Source organism: Bubalus bubalis, chromosome 11 (assembly GCF_019923935.1).
Source record: "Bubalus bubalis isolate 160015118507 breed Murrah chromosome 11, NDDB_SH_1, whole genome shotgun sequence".
NCBI classification, from domain to species: domain Eukaryota; kingdom Metazoa; phylum Chordata; class Mammalia; order Artiodactyla; family Bovidae; genus Bubalus; species Bubalus bubalis.
In genome coordinates, this window is record NC_059167.1 from 75916990 (window position 1) to 75942769 (window position 25780).

Here is a 25780-nt window from a genome sequence, read left to right on the forward strand (position 1 = left end):
ATCTATCCCCTGGCTCTTCTCCAAATAAAAATAATAATTTCCACATCCAGCACTTTGCCAGCTGAATGCACGTTACGCATCATAGCTCTCCTGTGTTTTCAGTTAAACTCTCTGCCTTTCATTTTCTTGATTCTCCAAGACACTGATCTTATAGCCACACTTGCATTCCTATTTAAGCATTGTGTTCCTAAGCTATTTTGCTTGAAGTATCCTAGGAAATTCCTGATTAAAGCAAAACTAGTCATTATGAAGGTTGTCAGGTTGCTGTTGCTTTTGTTGTCAGTGGTGCTCTGTCTCCAAGGCTTAGATTAGTTGCTGAGTTTTGGTCCCCTTCTTCATCTCCACAGAGCAAAGATATTCTGCAGATGCTTCTTCCCTCCAGTTCCTGTAGAATTCCCAGTTCCTGATTTGCAGCTATGTGCCTTGTTTCAGAATTTGTGCCTTATTAGTTCCGTCACAGTGTTTTGCTTTGGTGCCCGTGTGCAACCTTACTCCATTTAGTCACCTGGACCTCAGCAAGTACACTGCATTACAGCTAACTTAGAAGTATCCCCCTAGTTGGGGCATCCCAGGTGACTCAGTGGTAACGAATTCACCTGCCAATGCAGGAAATACTGGAGATGCAAGTTCGACCCCTGGATCAGAAAGATCCCCTGGAGGAGGTAATGGCAACCCACTCCAGCATTCTTGCCTGGATAACTCCATGGACAGAGGAGCTACAATCCATGGGGTCACAAAGAGTCAGACATGACTGAGCAACTAAGCACACACACCCCTACTTACACCCCTGACTGGTCCCTATCCTGCATGTGTTCCACACCCTGTCCTTAAATCCTAATTAATACTAGTCCAGTCTTACCTGCTCACCATATATATCCACAGTCTACTTTTCCCTCAGATCTCAGGATGATAGCCAAATGCTATTCCCACAAATATTTTCTTGTAATGTAAAGCTTATTAGAATATATAAAATATTGTGACTGTCTCAACTAATAACATCAAAGCTAGATCTGGAAATGACCATATAGAACATGTAGTCTAATATATCATTTAACAGATGAGAAAAAAAAGAGCAATTTCAGTTAAGATTCTTAAATTTGCAATGACTTTTCTTTTTTATTCTAATTAAATAGGGGAGAAAAGGTATGTGTTCCTCAGTTTAAACAGATTGTATGTGTGTGTTCAGTTGTGTCTGATTCTTTGCAACCCCATGGGCTGTAGCCCACCAGGCTCCTCTGTCCATGGGACTTTCCAGGTGATAAAGTTACTAATTAGTGCCCCATCAACTTGTATGATTTTATTTAGGCACTTAAATAATTACTATTTGCTTATGTAAATACTTTGTCCTTGTGGGCTATAATCTGATATAAAGAAGAATTCTGTCCATGACATCCAGAATTAAGGTTTAGTTTATATAGTGGTCTCCAAAATGGAATATGCTCATCTCAGTGGATAAACAAGATAATCCATTAGGATGCATAAAAACAGTGGAACTTCTCCATACATTATTATAAATCATGCTTTGAATTTTTAAAAGTATTTGTCATTGCTTTCTAAGTGTTACATTACTATAATCGTAGAAACATTCTATAAATAAATATTCATATATGTGATATTTGTGTATATTTGTTGAATGATGTAAAAGAAGAAAGGTTGTTGACTATAATAAAATATTATAATGTGACATATAGCAATATTTCCCTTGATTTTTAATTACACACAATGTTGACTTTCAAAAATGCTATGCATACAGTGGAATGCAATTTAGCAATAAAAAGGAATGGAGTACTGATATATGTTACAACATGGATATAACTCAAAACCATTATGCTATATAAAAGGAGCCAGTCACAAAGGACCACATATTGTATAATTCAATTTATGCAAAATGTCAAGACAAGGCAAATCTGTAGATATAGAAAGCAGAAGAGTGGTTGCCAAGGAATAGGAGTGGGATTGGAGTGACTGTTAATGAGTATGAGATTTCTTGGGGAGTGACGAAAATGTTCTAAAATTATATCATGTTGATGCTTGCATAGCTCATTAAATATACTTAGCACTGAATAATATGGTCTAAATAGTAAATTTTATGATATATTTTTTTATATCTCAATAAATATTATTTGCACTGTGCTCAATCACTCTAGTTATGTCTGACTCTTTGTGACCCTGTGGACTGTAGCCTGCCAGGCTCCTCTGTCCATGGGATTTTCCCAGCAAGAATATTGGAGTGGGTTGGCATTTCCTTCTTCAAATTTCTTTAACTACTATTTAATGTGGCAGAGAAGAGTAGAGAGGAAAAATTTCTTTTTTTTAATTTAAATTTATTTATTTTAATTGGAGGCTAATTACTTTACAATATTGTATTGGTTTTGCCATACATCAACATGAATCTGCCATGGGTATACACGTGCTCCCCATCCTGAACCCCCCTCCCACCTCTCTCCCCATACCATCCCTCTGGGTCATCCCAGTGTACCAGCCCCAAGCACCCTCGAACCTGGACTGGCGATTCATTTCTTATATGATATTACACATGTTTCAATGCTATTCTCCCAAATCATCCCCACCTCTCCCTCTCCCACAGAGTCCAAAAGACTGTTCTATACATCTGTGTCTCTTTTACTGTCTTGCATACAGGGTTATCGTTACCATCTTTCTAAATTCCATATGTATGCGTTAGTATACTGTATTGGTGTTTTTCTTTCTGGCTTACTTCACTCTGTATAATAGGCTCCAGTTTCATCCACCTCATTAGAACTGACTCAAATGTATTCTTTTTAAGGGCTGAGTAATACTCCATTGTGTATATGTACCACAGCTTTCTTATCCATTCATCTGCTGATGGACATCTAGGTTACTTCCATGTCCTGGCTATTATAAACAGTGCTGCAATGAACATTGGAAAAAATTTCTAATTGAAATTTGAGATAATTATTACTAGCATCCCTAGAAAGAGGAAGAGAGAAAAGGAAAGAGTAAAGGAAGATCAGCCTTAACAAGTCTGTATAGGGAACTCATGGGAAATTCAGACAATCCACCAGTATTTTAGGCACACTTATTAGGAAACATCAGAACATGTGTTCTGTGTGATTAGTAACATTTGTAAGGAGCAGCCAAATGTGACAAAGAAGGTGTTTATAACTCATGGGTGGGCTTCCCTCATAACTCAATCAGTAAAGAATCTGCCTGCAATGCAGGAGACCTGGGTTCGATTCCTGGGTCAGGAAGATCCCCTGGAGGAGGGCATGGCAACCCACTTCCATATTCTTGTGTGGAGAATCCTATGGACAGAGGAGCCTGGGAGTCTACAGTCTGTGGGGTCGCAAGAGTCCGACACGACTTAGGGACTAAACCAACCAAACCATAACTCATGGGCACATATTTGTGCATAAAAATACATATTCACACATTGTGAGTCTAAGAAAATTGAAATAGGAAAAAAATATCTTTGGTGACCTTCAAATTAGTTTAGGAGCCTCTTTCTTTTATCCACTTAAACACTGATTTGTCTCCACATTTATTCCTCATTCTGCCTGTAGAAACCTGCTCTTAGGAAAGTAAGTCAACAGCTACCTCTATCTGTTCTTAAGTTTTGTGCATTTCAGGTGCTCAAGGTTATTTCTTTGGGTTAATAGTTCCAGGACAGAGGGATCACTATGAGTTACAAGCTCTTCCACTCTACCTTTGCTTTTATTTTCTATCATCCACCTCTACTGCCTATTTGTTAACAAATGAAAATCTATACCACTTAATATTTTAAATTCACTACTCTTCTCCCGTTCTCATGTACATACCTTCTATTCCAGTGATTCTCAAATTGTGCTCTTCATAAAGGACAGGTGTGCCTTGGATGACTATTTCTCTGTAAAAAACAACAACAAAAAAATGAATTCTGAAAAAAAAAAAAAGCCCCAAACAATGGGTCTTAGAGGGACAAGCTTTTGTCCTAATTCTATAAAGCAAAGAAGTAACTGTCAGCGTAGGCTAACATAGAGATCTGAATGCTCTCATCATCTCTAATATTCCTTGTTATTTCAACTGGTACAAAAACACATCTGGCACTGAAGATGCATGGTTAGAGCTGTCTACCTCTTTTCCCTCTTTCTCAAAGTGCAGAGCCGCAACATCCATCCACAAGCAATATGGAGCATGCCTAGTTTCCAGCTGCTATCAGATCAGCTCCCCTCTGGGGACCTAATTACCATCCTGGCATCTCACTCTTTAATCTTTCCCCGTTTATTTCCTGTTCTTGTTTTTTTTTTTTTTTTTAATTTCCCATTCTCTTCCCGTTAATGCTACCTTAATACATTCATTTTCTCAATTATTCTTTTTATATTTATATTTTATTTAGCTTCTTTTATTTTCAATTTTATTCTTTTATTTTTTTCTTGCAATTTCTCTTCCTTGTTATGTCTCTTGCTTTCCAGTCCTCCTTGCTTCCTTTCTTATCATTCTCTTTCTTTTCCCTCTTTTTGCCCAAATTCTTTCAGTGTTAAATCTTTTTCACCTTCTTCTCAATATGTATTCTATTTCATCGTGTTCCATGCCTGTCTTTCCATTAATTCTGATATAGTAGATAGTTTTTCTCATTCCATGGTAGAGGGAGCATGGTAGGTGCTTCCTAAATGTTCGCTTAGAGTGGATTTTCTACAGATGGAAAATTCTTAACTTGGTCTTCAGTGCTAGGCCTTTTCTCCTGAATACTATCCTTTGAAATTTACTCAGTCTCAATCACACATTAGCTACCCAGTCACACATTCTCTCACATGTTTTGTCTGTTTTTAATTCATTCTGATATATATGAAATGACTTTGTGCTCTAAAATTAATCTCTTTAATACCACCCTTGCCAAGATGAAAGTTCAAATATGACAATGTGGCTTCTGATAATGTATTATTTCTATATTTTATTACAATATATTGTTACTATTACTACAAGTTTTTAAAAATGTGGATCAGGCAGAAGAATAAGACTATTTAACTGATAGTAGAGTTGAGTATTATGTAAAATTTTAATCAATTGCACAAGTCTTCACCAATACAGTATCTTATAAATTAAATGGAATAGTTAAATTAGATCATAGAAATTTGTATTTTCCTTTAATACTCCAAGATTTTATATAGTATCATGAATATTATTTGAAGATATTCTATTTAATATAAGTGATTATTTCTACGGTTTGGTAACTGTATAAGCTTGGGCAAGTCATTTAGTGTTTTAAAATCTTTTTTTAATCTAAAAAGGAGAAATAATATATCCCATTTTATTGTTCCATGGGGTCAAATGAGGTGATCAGTAGCCAATTCACATCTTTTAGACTGAACTATAACATCCATTAATTAGACAAATGTAGATCTCACCTTTTCTCTGTTCCTGCAACATTATCCTATTATCATGCATTTTCAGGCAGCAAATGTCTCGGACAGTTACAATGTGAATTGTTTTCTATTTTCTTCTTCCTTTCAATTTCTTTCAAATATGAAGACTGAGCAAAAATTTCACCTCACCAGGTGTTCAGTGTTACTCTCAAACAAATGGCTATTATCTTCCTCCTGATGAAAAGGAGATTAACTGATCATTCCAGAATTTTTCCTTAAATATATATTCTCATGGTGAAACATGATGAATTCTAAATCTGTTCTACAACTTATATTGTAATAAGGAGTGTTTGGGGTATTATAGCTACTTTAAGCCTGCAGAGTACTTCCAGTGGGAATATTAGAATGTCATCTAGAATTAGAGGAAACGATGAGAATATTTTAAGGATTAATTGTTCAAAAAATGTACCACCTAGGGCCACACAGGTCTTGTCAGGATTTAGAATTTGACAATTTATCAGTGACAGTGATAATGGAATGGCACATATATTTATTAAGCATAATGAAAGTAGAAAGTCTAGGGAGATTATTTTAGATCTTATTTTACAATTCATTCAAGTGATGAAAATGCATAGTTGTTTAATAAGAAGTTAAATAGTGAAAATAAATCAATGATAAATGTTGCTACCTGCATTTCTTTGTGTAAAAGAGTTAGAGAATATATTATGCTCAAAATGTTTTTCAGGAATAATTCTCCTTAAATAAGAGAACTTCATGATGTCTTGTAGAATAGTCTCTCTAGGGATATGCTGTCTCAAATAAAAGAATTATTCTACTGTGATTTTTGTATTTATAGTTATTCACTTTTTTGAATGTGTGTTGAGCTGTAGCAAAATGAAGACTTTTTAGTTTCTAAATTAATGTTATATGAAAGAAAAAATACTTAATTGTAAGAAATTAATTTGACTTTTTGTTTAAGAAGTGAAGTAAATCTATCGCATTAAAATTAAAATAACAAACATCTTTTGCAAAAGGAATACAATATATGATCAAGTGTACTTTCATTCAAATTTATATCCAATTCAGCCAGAGATGCAGTAGGAGATAAAAAGTTGGAGAAAGAGGTAAAGAGATGAAAATAATGTTATTTATTTTTTCCTATTATAATCTGTACTGCAAATAAATAACTTTGAATATATGTCATTTTGCTTGGATAAAATTAATATAACAATATAAATTTCCAGAAAGACAGATTGAAATATAATTGGAAAAGACAGGAGAAAAGAGGGAAAAAATGGAAAGACATAATGGAAAAAATAGAAGAAAAGATGTAGAGACAAAGAAACCACGCCCACAGAGATGCCTGTGCTACAAAGGCATTTATGCAGATACAAAAAAAGGAGGAGAGGACAAAGAGAGGAGTGTCAAGAGAGAGGAAATATCTCTGGAAATGCAGTGTCTTTTGTTGTGGTTTTGGGGTTTTGTTTTTATTGTTTTTTTTAATATAATTACAGATTTCTCAGGGATCTCAGTTTTCAGTAGTGATTGATAAGATAGATTCTAGTTCTTTGAGAAGCCTCTGAAAAGTTGAGGTGTTAGGTGCACGGATTGATTCTTTCCCTCCCCAGGGAGAAATAGAGAGCTGAGGTTTTTAATCACCAAATAATATTCTATAATGTGGATATAGCACATTTTGTTCTATCCATTCATCAGTTGATGAACACTTGCTGATGTTTTAACTTTTTTATCTTAATGATTAAGGTTGTTGTAATCATTCTACAGTTTGTTGTGTGCAAATGTGTTTTCATTTATGTTGCATTGATATTTGAAGTAAAATTGCTAGGTCATATGTTAATCCTATGCTTAACATTTTGAAAAACTGCCAGAATTTTCTTTAAAAGTGTTGCACCATTTTATGTTTCACCAGCTATGTATTAGGGTTCCAATTGTTCTACATCTTTGTTGACCCTTGGAATTGTCTGTCTACTGGATTATAGCCATCCCAGTGGGTGTGATGTGGTTTCTTATTGTGAATTTGATTTGGGTTTCCTCTTGATACTAGTAATGTTCTGCATCTTTTTACATACTTATTGGCCATTTGTATATCTTTTATGGAAACATTTATTTAGATTATTTGCCCATTTTTAATTGAGTTGTCTTTTGATTCTAGAATTTTCTAAATTCTTGTATTCTGGATACATGTCCCTAATCAGATACATGATTTATAATCGACTTCTACCATTCTGTGTATCGTCTTTTCCTTTCCTCCAGATTCTCAATTAAGCTGAACTTTTTGTTTGCTTGTCTTGGGTTTTTTTTATTGTGAAAGTGTGAAAGTCTCTCGGTCATGTCCAGCTCTTTTGTGATCCCATGGACTGTCATCTGGTCATGCTCTTCTGTCCATGGCATTCTTCAGGCAAGAATACTGTAGCCTGGCAGGCTCCTCTGTCCAGGCAAGAATACTGGAACTGGTAGCCATTCCTTTCTCCAGGGGATCTTCCCAACCTCAGGATTGAACCTGGGTCTCCTGCACTGCAGGCAGATTCTTTAGTGTCTGAGCCACCACGGAAGCATCTTTCATTGTGAGTTCTCTTTTAAAATCTTTCTACAAGAGTAAGTATAGCCTGTCTGAAAATTAAAAGGAAACCTTAACTAAAATTGGATTTGGGAAAGCCTGTAAAGGGAGCTCTCATGCCCTGCCATTTATCCTCAATTACCCCAAACAGGAAGTAATCAGGCACTAGCCTCAGTGGGAATAGATGTATGTAGTTCTCCCAATAAGGAAGGGCAATCACTCTACTTTCCCAGCAGGAGGAAAGACTACTTTCTTCTTGTCCAGCAACAAGTTCAAGACAAAGGAAAATGCCTAAGCTCAGACTTCACCTGAACTTTTACTTTCTTTCAATGAACTTTCTTCTTTTTACTTACATGTGACTTCCTTTCCTTATCCCACTCTCCTTACTATCAAAGTTTCATGTGTATCTCACTCATAGTATCTTTCTGGCAGATGAGCTTTTCTACCTGACAAGAATTGTTTAATAAGCCAATTAGATCTGCAAATTTACTCCGTTGAATTTTATATTTTAACAGGTGTTTCAAATCACTGTTTTTTCAGTGAACTTGTGTTTTTTTTCTACCAAATACCCAAGCCTATCACTTTGAAGTTGCAAGTTGAAAGAAAGTCTCACCTTGATGTTTCAGGACATACAAAGAATTTGATGACAAGCCAAACCCTTGTTAGGGAAGCACATATTATCATCTCCACTAAAAATCAAGTTTGAGAGACTTTTTTTTTTTCTTGCTGTCTGCTTCTGCTGGGCAAGCTTTCTTCTGATTTTCTCTTTTTGTTTTCCTAGACTCTGAGCTCTCATTCAAGTGAAGTCTGAGCCATCCCTGTTCAGGCTCAAAGTCTAGTCCACAGTGCTCTCCCAAATTTAGTGTTACTAGCAGGCTCTAGGCAGTGGTATTCTATAGATGTTCTCAAAGTAGGCGATGGTTCCATGGTGGTGTATTTTCCTGGAATGCCACTCAAAGTTCAAACTAGAGTTCAGGTGTAATTTTTTTTTAATTTCTTTTCTATTTATTTTTTAAATTTAAATTTATTTTAAATCATTAACTTAAAAATATTTTAAATGATTTTGACAATTCTATGTTTTGTCAACCAAGGGACTGAAGAGCTTGAGCAAGTTATACTGATAGACACAAAAATCTTGCATAATACTTTATCAAATGACCTATAATTCCATCTACCACTGAATGTATACTTTACCTTTCAATTAGTTAGAATTCCTTTAATATCAGATGTGCTATATTGTAGGTATTTAGAAATTAAAAATATTGAGATATTTTTGTTTACTATGTAGAAATAGAATTGAATATAATTCTTATGGCAACTATTCTTAAATTATGATATATAACATAAAATCAAACAGTGTACTTCCTTTTTTTAATTGACATTTGAAAGTCAACTCTTCACACTTATGAGCATGTGGTTTCAAGGCTGCTCTTTGTAGTTCTATTGAAATTGTCCTTCCATTATTTCTGTTTCCTTTCTGGTACCTTATATTCACTCTGTCATCTTATATTAACTATACTATAAAATTTATTTATTTTTATTCTTTATCTCATTGGTTCAAGAGGTTGTAATTAAATTTTTGCCTTTGCTGTTAACATTCTTTAAATCATGATTTAATCAGGGTGCCACATTTATAGTAGTATAAGTTAGTGACAATCATTAGCAATCTGTATTAAAACAATCTCTAATACTACCACTACATATTTCTATATTTATCTCTTCACTAATAAACATTGACTATATCATAAAGTATTTCATGACATTATATGTCTATTTTGTTGCAGATAACTAATTATCATTATGTGTTATAACAGCATTAACTGTGAATTTAAAGCATTTTATCATTAATTTTTCTGCACCAGTTAAGAAAGTAAAACCATGTATTACATATAATATATTCAAATTATGTTAGCCTTATATTTGAAAGCTGGATTAATTACACAGTTCTAAAATCTAAAAGTTCTATGTGGAGCTAACATTTTGGAACGGTAACTTTCTCATGGCCACTTGCATTTTCTGATTTCTCAAGGTGTAAATAATAGGATTCAATAAGGGTGTGATAACAGTGTAAAATACAGCAAGGACTTTATTGCTGGCAAAACTCTTGAAAGGCCAGGCATAGATGAAGATACACGGCCCAAAGAACAGACTGACCACAGTGATGTGGGCAGACAGTGTGGACAGGGCTTTGGAGAGGCCTCCAGATGGTCTTCGTTGCACAGTGGCCAGGATGACCGTGTAGGAGACAAGCAGGAGGAGGAAACAGATGAGTGACAACAGCCCACTGTCAGCAATGACAAATAGTTCCAGGGTGTGTGTTTCCACACACGCAAGCTTAATCACAAGGGGAAGGTCACAGAATATATTGTCTATGATGTGGGGGCCACAGAAAGGCAGGTTTACCATTAATACCATCTGGCTCATGGTGTGTGTAAAACCAATTGTCCATGAAAGTATAACAGACCCATTCAGCAACCTGCGGTTCATGATTTTCCTATAGTGCAGGGGTTTACATACGGCCACATATCTGTCAAAAGCCATGGCTACCAGAAGAGTTGCCTCAGCACCTCCAAAAAAGTGCATAAAGAACATCTGAGCCATGCATCCCCATATAGAGATGGTCTTGTGTTCAGTGAGCAAGTCTCTGATCATCTTGGGTGTGGTGACCGTGGAGAGACACATGTCCAAAAAGGAGAGGTTTCCAAGGAGGAAGTACATGGGAGAATGAAGGGTAGAACTGCATGTCACTGTGACCATAATGAGCATGTTTCCCAGCACAGTAGCCCCATAGATCAAGGAGAATGTCACGAAGAAGACAACCTGAAGTTCCCATGCTGCAGAAAATCCTTGTAAAATAAACTGTCACTACAGATCCATTTTTCAGATCCATTTACTCAACTCAAAAAAAGTTCCAGAAGTTCTTTCTTATCTCAGATATTTTCAAGAAATGATTAGTGCCTACAAATTAGAGAAAATAAAATGAAAATAATGTTGTTCCTGTAGGTTAGCCTCCAGAAGTATACAGAGTGGATACTAAAATGTTGACTGTGGACCTGGGGAGTACACAGAGGACAGAAACACACAGCCTTCTATGAAGAGTTGTGCTACACGAATAACATGTAAATGAGCAGAAATATTACTATTGACACTTTTGTGACAGTAAAAGCAATAATTACATGCACTACAGAGAAATGACAAAGACTTGGTAACTATTAAAATGAAAGCCAACTATAATTTGGGAACCATTGATTTGCCACATGGATTTATTTTTTTTACTTCCAGAATTATATTTTCTTATTTTTTTAAACTAAAGACCCTTACTCCTTGGAAGAAAAGTTACGACCAATCTAGACAGCATATTGAAAAGCAGAGACATTACTTTGCCAACAAAGGTCCATCTAGTCAAGGCTATGGTTATTCCAGTGGTCATGTATGGATGTGAGAGTTAGACTGTGAAGAAAGCTGAGTGCTGAAGAATTGATGCTTTTGAACTGTGGTGTTGGAGAAGGCTCTTGAGATCCCTTGGACTGCAAGGAGACCCAACCAGTCCATTCTGAAGGAGATCAGCCCTGGGATTTCTTTGGAAGGAATGATGCTAAAGCTGAAACTCCAGTACTTTGGCCACCTCATGTGAAGAGTTGACTCATTGGAAAAGACTCTGATGCTGGGAGGGATTGGGGGCAGGAGGAGAAGGGGACGACAGAGGATGAGATGGCTTGATGGCATCACTGACTCGATGGACATGAGTCTCAGTGAACTCCGGGAGATGGTGATGGACAGGGAGGCCTGGTGTGCTGTGATTCATGGGGTTGCAAAGAGTCAGACACGACTGAACGACTGAACTGAACTGAACTGAAACATAAAGATAAGTTTCTATTGTAAATGCTCCTGTTAATGAGAAAGGGACTATGTTTTTCACATAGTTCCTTTGGTACATGGAATTTTACAACCCATGATACAATTAACAAAAGAAAAACCTGAATATGAAATTAATTCAATCAAGCAGAAATTGATTAAAAAGACTTATTTTGGCCTTTTACTTTATTTCAGAGGGAAAGATGGCATTCATTTAAGTTGATGACTTTCCCAGCGCTTGTGTCTCTTATTCTTCTTCCTGAGCAAGGCTTCTCAAAATATTTATTTCTGCACTTAATAGACCTGTTCTTCTATTATGAATACAAAAGCAATATAAATGAAAGGGAAGAAATTATTACATAGCTTAGACAACAAAATGTATTGGTAAAGAAACTTTTATTCCTCTTAAATAATTAATTGCCAATTAGATTTTATTGTGTTCACTCAGTTTATTATCCACTTTGGAGAAAATTGAAGGTAGAAAAATAATACATTAGCACTAGGATAGAACTTTCTAATCATCTTTTCTCCACATCTTATTTAGTAAATGAAAAATCAAGATCTATGTAAGTAAGTAAATCTCCCCAAGTCCTAAAGGCAAGCCCACTCCCAAGACTGTGTAGTGGGTATTAGATGAGATAGTATATGTATAAGCTCCTGGCTTGGCACAGAATGAGCACCAAGAAGGCATATATTGAGTCAATTATTCATGTAAATCCAAGATTAAAGTCTGAGAATAATTTATATAAATCCCTGTTAGAAAAGTAACAAGCCAAGGCTTATTTTATTGTTATCAGATATGAACATTTCCACTCTTGTTCATGTGTATACAATACACAGTACTTAATGTAACAAGTAAATCTTTTCTTTCCTTTTTATTATAGACATATTAAGAAAACAAACATAATTTCAGTATTGATGGATTTTATATTTTTTAAAACCTATGCACACTTATCCTAGACAAACCTCAAAAACTAAGTAAAAGAGACCTAACACAAAAGATCACATGTTATATAATTTCATTTATATGAAATATTTAACAACAAAAGTCCATAAAGACAGAAATTATATCAGTAGTCCCCTTGAGATGGGATGTGAGTGCCAATGGGCACTGCTGATGATAATGACTTAAAAACAGATTGTGGTGATAGGTACACAAATATATGAGTATAATAATAATCATTGAAATGTGTACTTAAAAGAGGTAAATGTATATACTATGTGAATTATATTCAATAAAATGTAAACCATTATACATTTTTAACTTTTATTCATGTTAAAATTTAGTGTTTGTAAATTATAGTTTTCTAGTACTGTACAGCTGCTTATACTGAAATGTATTTTATCATGAGATAATTAATGATGTACTGCAGTCCAATCGAATCTACTTATAAATGTATTAATATTCCCTATTTGAATTTATATTTTTGGCTAAGTTTAGTATTTGGAAACTTGCTCTTCTCTGTTCTTGTTAAACAGTTATCTTCATACTTTTCATACTATTTTGAATACTCATAATTAGTTTCCTGGAATATTCAAATTTTCCTTCAATCCAGAGTTCCAAAGAATAGCAAGGAGAGAAAAGCCTTCCTCAGCAATCAACGCAAAGAAATAGAGAAAAACGATAGAATGGGAAAGACTAGAGATCTCTTCAAGAAAATTAGAGACACCAAGGGAACACCTATTCAAGATGGGCTTAATAAAGGACAGAAATAGTGGGGACCTAATAGAAGCAGAGGATCTTAAGAAGAGGTGGCAAGAATACACAGAAAAACTGTACAAAAAAAGATCTTCATGACCCAGATAATCACGATGGTGTGATCACTGACCTAGAGCCAGACATCCTGGAATGTGAAGTCAAGTGGGCCTTAGAAAGCATCACTACAAACAAAGCTAGTGGAGGTGATGGAATTCCAGTGGAGCTATTTCAAATCCTGAAAGATGATGCTGTGAAAGTGCTGCACTCAATATGCCAGCAAATTTGGAAAACTCAGCAGTGGCCACAGGACTGGAAAAGGTCAGTTTTCATTCCAATCCCAAAGAAAGGCAATGCCAAAGAATACTCAAACTACGGCACAATTGCACTCATCTTACACGCTAGTAAAGTGATGCTCAAAATTCTCCAAGCCAGGCTTCAGCAATACGTGAACCATGAACTACCAGATGTTCAAGATGCTTTAGAAAAGGCAGAGAAACCAGAGATCAAATTGCCAACATCTGCTGGATCATCAAAAAAGCAAGAGAGTTCCAGAAAAACATCTATTTCTACTTTATTGATTATGCCAAAGCCTTTGACTGTGTGGATCACAGTAAACTGTGGAAAATTCTGAAACAGATGGGAATGCCAGACCACCTGACCTGCCTCTCAAGAAACCTGTATGCAGGTCAGGAAGCAACAGTTAGAACTGGACGTGGAAGAGCAGACTGGTTCCAAATAGGAAAAGTAGCAAGTCAAGGCTGTATATTGTCACCCTGCTTATTTAACTTACATGAAGAGTACATCATGAGAAACACTGGGCTGGAGAAGCACTAGCTGGAATCAAGATTGCCAGGTGAAATACCAATAACCTCAGATATGCAGATGACACCACCCTTATGGCAGAAAGTGAAGAAGAACTAAAGAGCTTCTTGATGAAAGTGAAAGAGGAGAGTGAAAAAGTTGGCTTAAAGCTCCACATTCAGAAAACTAAGATCATGGCATCTGGTCCCATCACTTCATGGCAAATAGATGGGGAAACAGTGGCTGACTTTATTTTTCTGGGCTCCAAAATCACTGCAGATGGTGATTGCAGCCATGAAATGAAAAGACAGTTACTCCTTGGAAGGAAAGTTATGGCCAACCTAGACAGCATATTAAAAAGCAGAGACATTACTTTGCCAACAAAGGTCCATCTAGTCAAGGCTATGGTTTTTCCAGTGGTCATGTATGGATGTAAGAGTTGGACTATAAAGACAACTGAGCAGAGAAGAATTGATGCTTTTGAACTGTGATATTGCAGAAGACTCTTGAGAGTCCCCTGGACTACAAGAAGATCCAACCAGTCCATCCTAAAGGATATCAGTCCTGGGTGTTCATTGTAAGGACTGATGTTGAAGCTGAAACTCCAATACTTTGGCCACCTGATGTGAAAAGCTGACTCATTGGAAAAGACCCTGATGCTGGGAAATATTGAGGGCAGGAGGAGAACGGGAGGACAGAGGATGAGATGGTTGGATGGCATCACTGACTCAATGGACATGGGTTTGGGTTGACTCCGGGAGTTGGTGATGGACAGGGAGGCCTGGCATGCTGCAGTTCATGGGGTCGCAAAGAGTCAAACACGACTGAATGACTGAACTGAACTGAACTACACTCTTGAATATGAAGGGTTTCCCTGTGGCTCAGACAGTAAAAAATCTTCCTGCAATGCAGGAGACCCTGGTTCGATCCCTCAGTCAAGATGAGCCCCTGGAGAAGGAAATGGCAACCCACTCCAGTATTCTTGCCTGGAGAATCCCATGGACAGAGGAGCCTGGCCGGCTGCAGTACATAGGGTTGCAGAGAGCTGGACACTACTGAAGCGACTTTGCACTTTAATATGAACATCCTGTAGGGACTTCTCATTCCATCAGATTTATTTAAAATCTCATTGTATTAAAATGGTATGTTTTATACAGAGATTTTCTACATATCTAGTTTGTGTCTACCTAATTTTACCTTGCCTACTCCTGCTTCAACTGTCATTATATATGCATATTTACATTTTCTGCCAACACTTGAACCTTGATCCCTATTCTGCAGTCAATGTCATGAGTTTCTAGGTTTTCCATTATTTTCAATGATAGTTGAATTATCTGGATACTCAGGATTTACTTTTCTTAATTTTAGTCATGATTCCTAATCACATAATCTATTGCCATATCTTACTTTGCAATATCATTTTGAGAATATATACCTTTTAAATTTTCATGAAAATTGTTGGTTATAGTTCATTGTGAAATAAGTATGTGATTTCATATCTTAAAATCCATAGCCTTTTCCTTTCAGCCAACACAGAATTAATTAAAATACCATTTTCAGTGTATGAACCTTGTAATGAATTAGCTCTCTGTAAAGTTTTCTCTTACCTGCTCTAAAGGCACAGTATTAGGAGCAGCATGTTCAGGAGTTTATTCCTAATGACAAATCTACTTTTCACTCTCTGTGAGTCGCTTCATATGATTCTGCGTACTATTTTAGGCCTGTTTTATAAAGATGTGAACCACCTTGGAGGCAGATTTGTTGGATCTCTGGGAATCCAAATTTCAGTGGGAGTAGTTAAAACACTGAGGCTTCTGCCATAGTGTGACCAGGAAAGATGTTCACACTTAATTTCTGATCCTGGAATATGCTGTCACTCTCCTGTCATTTCCTGGAGTATTCAAATTTTCCTTTATTCTCTTGAATATGAGGGGCTTCCCTGGTGGGAAGTTGGAATGATTAAAATAGGCATGAGAGTGTTGGTGGATTGTGATATAGTAAGTGTAGACAGCTTTGATTTAACACAGACTTCATTTTCCTCACTTTACTCCCAAGAAATTTTCTTACATTCCTTCTAAGAACTCTGCAGTAATTTTTGAGATGAATAATTGAAAAACCTTTCTGTCCATCAAAACCTTAATATAAAAATGGATCTACACATATTGTATAAAAGCACATCTTATGTATACGTTTACATATTCCAGAAGTAGAAATTTTAAAAGATAAAAGTGAAATAAATTATGTTAAATTATTTAAAATTATATTCATTAATGATATTTCTGCTTTAAGCTAACTAAAATATAGCTATTTTCGTTATTCAGGTATCTTTCTATGAGATTTTGAGAGAATATTTGTACTTGGCACAAAATAGTGTCATAATCATTTCTGTGTGCTGCTGTGCTGTGTGCTCAGTCGTGTCTGACTCTGTGACCCCATGGACTGTACCCTGCCAGGCTTCTCTGTCCATGGAATCTTCCAGGCAAGAATACTGGAGTGGGTTGCAATTTCCTACTCGGGGATCTCCCGGACCCAGGGATCAAACCTGCATCTCTTGCGTTGGCAGGGGGATTCTTACCACTGTGCCACCTAGGAAACCCTTTCATAATCATTATCCTTTTTAAAATAAAATATAATAAATTCTTGTTTTGTAAGGTGTTGCTTTTACTAAAGTAATCATATTGAAATTTCTGGTTTACTCTGCAACACAGGCTTCAAAGTCTGTTTCAATAACTAAGGATGCCCTGAATCACTTTTGAATTGGTTGACATCTCTGTTCCTTATCTCCAAATCTTTATTTAATTCTAGTCAAATTCATCATTTAACCCATGGTTTAATATAGAATTTTTGCACAGATATTGCTTTTTTTCAAGAGTCATTGTAATTGATGGGAATTTCTCATATACAAATGTTAAAATCTCCCATAGTCTTACAATAAGCAAAATTCCCTTCCACAAGACTTAATTTATTCTATCACTGCATTTGCAAGCATTAAATGGTTTGTGTGTACCTTTCCATGGTGTTTGCTGATAAGGAATGCATTTTATTTATTGTCATATTGCTCATCTTACCCATTTTTACAGAATAGCAGAAAAACAAGTATTTTCTCAGTGAAATGTGGCTTTGTTCATTTGCTATTAATAAGAAACATTCTAAAACACTTTTTAATATATAATGTGAAAAATTTAAAGCCTTCCATTGATTATTATATGACTATTAATATTTCAAAGAAAATTATCAGTAGTTTCATTATGGCATTATTGGAAAAGGTATTTGATATATTTTCATTTTTATGTTTATTGAGACTTATTTTATTGCCTAACTTGATATCTACCCTAGACAGTGTTCTATGTGCAATTGAAAAAATATATATTCTGTTGATTTTTGATGGAATGTTCAATAAATATCTCTTAAGTTTTTCTGTTTTAATCTGTCATTAAAGACCAATATTTCTTTACGATTTTCTGTCTGGAATAATATCCATTGATATAAGTTGTGTGTTAAAGGCCCCCTACCATTCTAAAGATCAGTCCTGGGTGTTCTTTGGAGGGAATGATGCTAAAGCTGAAACTCCAGTACTTTGGCCACCTCATGAGAAGAGGTGATTCTTCGGAAAAGACTCTGATGTTAGGAGGGATTGGGGGGCAGGAGGAGAAGGGGACGACAGAGGATGAGATGGCTGGATGGCATCACCAACTCGATGGACATGAGTTTGAGTGAATTCCGGGAGTTGGCAATGGACAGGGAGGCCCGGTGTGCTGCAATTCATGGGGTCGCAAAGAGTTGGACACGACTGAGCGACTGAACTGACTGACTGACCATTATTGTAGTGTCCTTTTATGTCTGTTAGTATTTGCTTTATGTATTTAGGAGTTCCTATGCTGAGTGCATAAGTACTTACAAGTGCTATTTCTATTTTGAAAAATAAATGATTTTCATTCTTACAAGATGTAATACCAGTCAATCTTGTTTATATCCAGGTTAGCAAATAAGGCATGAATAGCTGCAAAGAGATTTTAATATTTTAGTAAATTCACAGAGTACTTGATAGTGTAACACAACTTGTAACTTAAAATTGTATTTCATTTAAGCATAAATTTCTGATATTAAAAGCAGAAGATAATAAGCAGCTTAGAAAACAACAGAGAAGAAACCAAAAAAAAAAAAAGGAAAATTTAAATGAGAGACAAGGGACATAGGAGAGCTACTTGATAAGTTTGGTGTCGCAATGGCATGTTTACTAGATGACTTGAAGGCAGAAATACAAAATAAAAAGCAGCCATCAGGTTGTTCTCTGATACCTGTTTCTGCTGCACTACCCTGCCTTTTCAAAGCTTCTGCTCCAGCCATGTCTTCCATGATTCAGGCTTGCTCATTGTTTCCTAGTATTCCAGAAACTTATTTCTCTTTCTTCTATTTTAGTTCCTAAATTTATGTTCTTTTAAACTTAGAAATATTTTATTGCTCTGCAATTATTTGCTTGTTCTTGTTTATTCCTAGCTGAAATTTTTGAAGAAAATATTCCTCTGTAGTAGCATTACACTGGTTCAATTCAGTTCCATATCTCAGTCATGTCTGACTCTCTGCAACCCCATGGACTGCCACACTCCAGGCTTCTCTGTCCATCACCAATTCCTGAAGCCTGTTTATGTCCATCAAGTTGGTCATGCCATCCAGTCATCTCATTCTCTGTCATCCCCTTCTCCTCCTGCCTTCAATCTTTCCCAGCATCAGGGTCTTTTCCAATGAGTCAGCTCTTCACATCAGGTGGCCAAAGTATTGGAGTTTCAGCTTCAGCATCAGTCCTTCCAGTGAATATTCAAGACTGATTTCCTTTAGGATTGACTGGTTGGATCTCCTTGCTGTCCAAAGGACTCTCAAGAGTTTTCTCCAACACCACAGTTCAAAAGCATCAATTCTTTGGCACTCAGCCTTCTTTATGGTCCACCTCTCACATCTGTACATGACTACTGGAAAAACCGTGGCTTTGACCACATGGACCTTTGTCGGCAAAATGATGTCTCTGCTTTATAATACACTGTCTGGGTTTGTCATAGCTTTTCTTTCAAGGAGCAAGCGCCTTTTTATTTTGTGGCTGCAGTCACCATCCACAGTGATATTGGAGCTATAAAATAAAGTCTCTCACTGTTTCCATTGTTTCCCCATCTATTTGCCATGAAGTGATGGGACTGGTTGCCATGATCTTAGTTTTTTGAATGTTGAATTTTAGGCCAGCTTTTTCACTCTCCTCTTTCATCCTCATCAAAAGGCTGTTTAGTTCCTCTTTGCTTCCTGATGTTAGAGTGACTATCATCTGCATATCTGAGGTTGTTATTTCTCCCAGCAATATTGATTCCAGCCTGTGAGTCATCCAGCCTGGCATTTCACATGATGTATTCTGCATAGAGGTTAAATAAGCAGGATGACAGTATACAGCCTTCACATATTCTGTTCCAAGTTTTGAACCAATCAGTTGTTCCATGTAAGGTTAGAAATACTGCTTTTTGTCCTGCATACAAGTTTCTCAAGAGACAGGTAAGGTGATCTGGTATTCACATCTGTTTAGGAATTTTCCACAGTTTTGTTGTGATCCATATGGTCAAAGGCTTGTACTGAGGAAATAAGCAGATCATCAAAGGAGATAATTCAGTATAAAAAAAGAACCCTATATACCACCATTCATCATTGGATCTTGATTGCCAACTAAGTTCTCAATGAATAACTTGATACTTTAAAATAAATGGAACCCTTGGGATACTTCTTATTAAACACTTACATATATTTATAATAAAATTTTGACCCAAGATTTGATTTTCCCCCAAAACTTGACAAATTACCTTGTCAAAGAAAAAGACTGAAGCTCTCTCTCATCATATAAAATAACCCATGTCTTTGATGACTAATTTTCTTCAGTTTGAACTGAGAAGTTCATATATACATACTAATATAAACTAAAAGTCAAATGTTCTAAACTATGTTTTAATTTATAAAAGATGGTCATTTATGGTGCTCTTAGTGCTTGGGAAAAGGAAAGAATAAGGCAATAAGTAATTTACTAGTGAATTACATCTATTTTTCTGAAAAAAAAATAGAAAACTTGAAAAGCTATTAATTTTAGTGCACTGCTAGTTTAATTTTAACATATAAGGCAAAATTAGAGATAAATATAGCACACAAAAATGCCAAAAAGTAGAAAATATTAAAAAAATTATAAAATATCTATTAGGACCAGTAAAACTAGAGCTCCTCTCTGCCATGCCTTCTTTTACCTTGGAAAATGAATAGACATTGGCTTTAAGAGCTTATAGCTGCATCCTAGGAGAAGGAGAAAAAGGGTTTTGGTAAGAAAACAAATCAAGATATTGCTCTATTATAATTAATATTATTTCCATAAAGCACCCTCAAATTTTCTCTTATTAAGTATTGAAAGAATACCATGCCCAATAACTTTATTTGATATTTTTGCTATTTTTTAAAAGCCAATCTTTAAATTCTATTATCTACATGATAAATAATTTATAGATGTTAAAATGAACGAATCTTAAATGTATAGTTCGAAAATTTTGTTTTCCTTGTGCAGGCATCTATGAAACTACCACACTTGTCAAATTTCTAAATATTTTTTCACACCAAAAATTTCCCTTTGACCGCTTTGCAATAGACATTCACCAGCAGAGATAAGGACTATTATCATTTCTCTCGTGTAATATCAGTCTTGTCTAATGTTGAATTTCTTTTAAATAAAATCTTACAATGTGTATGCTTTTGAGTATCTTCTCCCTAAAATAACAGTCTTTTACAGATGTACCCAGACTGTTTAATGTACAAGTTTAAACATTTTTAAATTTATTACCGAGTTTTATTCCACTGTGTCAATGTACTATGAATGTAATCTCATCTTGGTATCTATTTATCAAAAGACCTAAATTAACATAGTTGGTACTGGGACTGGTCTGAGAAACAAACAGATGAAAATGGGGATTTGTAGCTGGCTCATCACCTGGTGGCCAATAAGATTCCACTGCAAATAGTAGGGTTCCCAGGTGGCCCAGTGATAAAGAATCCACCTGCCAATGCAGGAGACACAGGTTCAATTCCTGGCTCAGGATGATCCCCTGGAGGAGGAAATGGCAACCCACTCCAGTATTCTTGCCTGAAAATTTACATGGACAGAAGAGCCTGGCAGGCTACAGTCCACGGGGTCATAAAGAATTGGCTAAGACTTAGTGAGTGATCATGAATTCACACAAGTGGTAGATGGGACACAGGTCCTGGTTTAGTGTAGTTGGCTGATGGCTAAATATTTCATGTGTGGTGATCTGGGAATACAATCTGTTGGAAAGGAATGCTATTGCAGGTGAATGATTCTTTTATTTGAAAGAAAGAGAAGAGAAATTCCTACAAAGAGAGCAGTTGTTTGCTTATTGTACGTTGTATTGATGCCTTGAAATAAAAAGAAATTGAAAGCCATTAACTAACAGATGTTAAAGGTTAGGTGTAAGGATTTAAAAACTCTTTGGTAGTTTTCAAAGAGTTCCTTGTCTCCTGAGTAAGTAGACACAGACAAGCAAGATGCTGAAGATCTAACAGAGTTACACAAGTATACCTATAGAATATCCTTCACCTCTGAAACTGTTAGTTACTCAGTAGCGTCTGACTCTTTGCAACCCCATGGACTGTTGCCCGCCAGGCTCCTCCGTCCATGGAATTCTCTAGGCAAGAATACTGGAGTGTGTTGCCATTCCCTTCTCTAGGGGATCTTCCACAGTTACACAGATCCAAAAAGTACAAAAACTCTAGGCATGTGTGTCATGATAAGGTCAGAGCACTGGTAGGGAATTATTTAAAACCCTGAAATATGGAGTGAGTACATCTGGATAAATGCCCTGGCAGCCTTTGGTTCTACAGACTCGTCAACATCAGTAAGAGCTTGAACTGTCTCCTGCTCAAGGAGCTTCAGAGGCCTCGCTTCTGCAAGGAAATAGGTCATCTTTTCAGTTCAGTTCAGTTCAGTCACTCAGTCATGTCCGACTCTTTGTGACCCCATGAATTGCAGCACGATAGGCCTCCCTGTCCATCACCATCTCCTGGAGCTCATTCAGACTCATGTCCATCGAGTCGGTGATGCCATCCAGCCATCTCATCCTCTGTCGTCCGCTTCTCCTCCTGCCCCCAATCCCTCCCAGCATCAGAGTCTTTTCCAATGAGTCAACTCTTCACATGAGGTGGCCAAAGTATTGGAGTTTCAGCTTTAGCATCATTCCTTCCAAAGAAATCCCAGGGCTAATCTCCTTTAGAATAGGCCTGGACTAACTTTCTCTCGTGCATAATAACTAGAGTAGAAGCCCAGCATAATCCCTGGGATATGCTGGGCCTGATAAAAATGAAAGAGACTATATACTAAAGTAATTGCGAGATTTTACTGTCATGTTCTGGCAGGAGCCATGAGAATATTGTTGAAGGGAGTCATGAGACTATTATTGAAGGGAGTGTTCATGCATTGTTCTCTTCATTCCAAAGGGAATCTTAATGAGAGTTATTTTTAATTCTCAGTCAGGTAAATAATGAACTCTGTTTCATTAGTGTCAGTTTCTGGAGATTTACCTTGCTTCTTTATTTAGAACATCTTTGCCTGGTTCTCTGTTGATGCTCTGTGTTGGTCTATAAACATTACACCATGCAGGCACCTCTGCCAGTCTTCACAGATTGCCTTGCACAGGAGGGGGTCCTCACCCATAAACCTGAACAGGGGTTCTGGAGACCTCTGCCAATGGTTTCCCTCCTCAGGAGGAAGCATGCCTCTTGGCAGTGATTTTTGTTTTCTCACTCTGTGGACAGATCGTGGTAGGGTATGTGGTGAAGCTTTGGCATCTAGAAGCCCAAACTGCCATCCCAATTGTCCCCCAGCACCTGGACTCTATCAGAACCATCACATCTCCTGCCTGGTGAGATAAGGACTAGTTCTTTGGGAATCCTCTGTGAAGTCGGGATGCTAGATCCATAAATTGACTCTTTTCCTTTACAGGTGGAAGCTGAGAGCTGGAATTTTTTATCCACTCATTCTGTGCTGAGTTATGGAGAATCAGTTATATAACTGGCCCAGCTAACTGCCTCTGTCTTCCCCCAGACAGCCAGACTATGAAAGACCTGTCAGAGCCTCAAGACTAGCAAGACCTGAATCTCCTTGTCTGATTTGGTGAGTCTGGTTTTTCATCCTCCAGGGGTAAAAGAGACTTTCAATTGGTTTCAGAGTTCTCACAAAGAAAATCTGTCCACAAATTGCTGTTAAATTGGTGTGTTTGTTGGAGAGCAATGGTCCAGGGATTCCTCCTCTCATGTTACTCATGTCACTCTTAACATCAAGTAGTGAGGTAAGCTGTGACGTGAATGAGTCTTGAAAACATCGAAGAGAAGCTAGTCTAAAAAGACCACATCCTTGCTTCCCTCTCACTCCCGGCTCTAGGTGACCATTAGTCTACTTTCTACTTCTAAGGGTTTGCCTATAAAGGACATTTCATACAAGTGGACTCATGTAAGGTGTAGTTTTTAGAGATCCATTTCTTTAACTTAGCCAAATGTTTTCAAGATTCATACATAGTGTAGCATATGCCAGTACCTGATTCATTTTTACTGTCAAATAATATTCCATTGTATGGATATAGCATGTTTTATTTATCCATTCACTAGTTGATGAACATTTGGGTTGTTTTAACATTTTTACTAGTATGATGAAAGCTGCTACAATCATTTTAGTATAACTCTGGGAGTGTACTTGTGCCTTAATTTCTTTTGAGGATGTATTTGGAATGAAGTAACTAGTGCACATGGTAATTCTATAGTTAACATTTTTGAGGAACTGCCAAAATTTTCTCCAAAATGGTTACACCATTTTGTATTCCATCAGCAGTATATGAGGGTTCCAATTATTCTACATCCTTCTCAATCCTTGTTATTTGTCGCCTTTTTGATTATAGCCATCTTAGAGAAATAATCATAATTTTTATGGGACAATTTTAGGTATAGTATAAAACTGTTTCACTGGTAATTTTTTATGAGCATTCTGGTCAATAATATGTTATAGGTTATTTTGACATTTGTGAACTACTAAGCATGAATGGGGCTTCCCTGGTGGCTCAGACGTTAAAGCTTCTGACTGCAATGCGGGAGACATGGGTTCTATCCCTGGGTCAGGAAGATTCCCCTGGAGAAGGAAATGGAAACCCACTCCAGTATTCTTGCTTGGAGAATCCCATGGACGGAGGAGCCTGGTGGGCTACACAGTCCATGGGGTCGCAAAGAGTCGGACACGACTGAGCGACTTCACTTTCACTTTTCCCTTTCATGCATTGGAGAAGGAAATGGTAACCCACTCCAGTGTTCTTGCCTGGAGAATCCCAGGGACGGGGGAGCCTGGTGGGCTGCTGTCTATGGGGTCACACAGAGTCGGACACGACTGAAGTGACTCAGCAGCAGCACAGTTTAAAGAAACAGGCTACCAACATGCTGTAAAGAATCCGAGCATTGAGTTTTAACAGCATCACTCTGGATGAACTTGAGGATGCACTGAATGCAGAAAAAAATCTATATGCTTCTTTAGGAGTAATTTCAAAACTATTGCCTAGAACAAGAAGAAATGTTTAGTCTCTTGAATTGGGGAAGAATACTTAAGATTAGCCATCAATAAGTTTGGGATTCTGAATTCAGCAAGAAATGCCCCCTTCCCCTTAACACTAACAAGCAAATGTTAATTTGCTTATAATTGCAATAAAAATTGCAAGCTTAAAAAACAATTGAACCATAGTTTAAGCACTTGGAAAAAACAAGTTACATGGTATATTACATAAAATTTAAAAAATGTGTTACTACTTTTATTTCCTTTGGTTTGAAAGTCAACTGTGCATACAAATGGAATTTCTTAGAGCGTTTGAATTCAAGGCTGCTCTATGCAGTTCTATTGAAATTGCCCTTCTATTGTTTTTTCCCTTTGGTATCTTATGTTCAATCTAGCATTTTATATTTATGATGCTGTCAAATATAATTTTTTATTCTTACATTTTCTCTCATTGGTTCAAATTCTTTCAATCATTATTTGTTCAGGGTGTCTCATTTAACAATAGTATAAATGACTGTCATTTATACAAATTGATACAAATGATACAAATCATTATATAAATGACAGTCATTTATAAATGAGGATAAATGATAGTATTATGACTGTCATTAACAACCCATTTCAATTAATCTCTTAACAGTAATCACCATGTTTTTATATTTATTTCTTCACTAACAAATATATATTGCCTGTATCATAAAGTATTTAATGATTTTTACATGTCTATTTTGCTGAGATTGCTAATTATCATATGTTATAACAGCATTGTATAAATTTAAAATATATTATCATTAATTTTTTATGCATCAGTTATGATTCTAAAATAAGAAAGTAAAACCATGTATTGCATATGTATTCAAATTATATTTGCATTATATTTGAAAGCTGGATTACTTATACAATTCTAAAATCTTTAAGTT

At 36.4% G+C, this 25780-nt stretch overlaps 1 protein-coding gene across 1 annotated transcript; it reads right to left on the bottom strand.

Annotated features, from left to right (window-relative positions):
• Positions 1-9858: 9858 nt before the first annotated feature.
• LOC102400297 (olfactory receptor 4L1-like) lies at positions 9859-10786 on the bottom strand. Its single transcript, XM_006073494.4, is given in 2 exon segments — positions 9859-10756; positions 10758-10786. Coding segments are annotated over 2 exon segments (927 nt in total).
• Positions 10787-25780: the final 14994 nt, after the last annotated feature.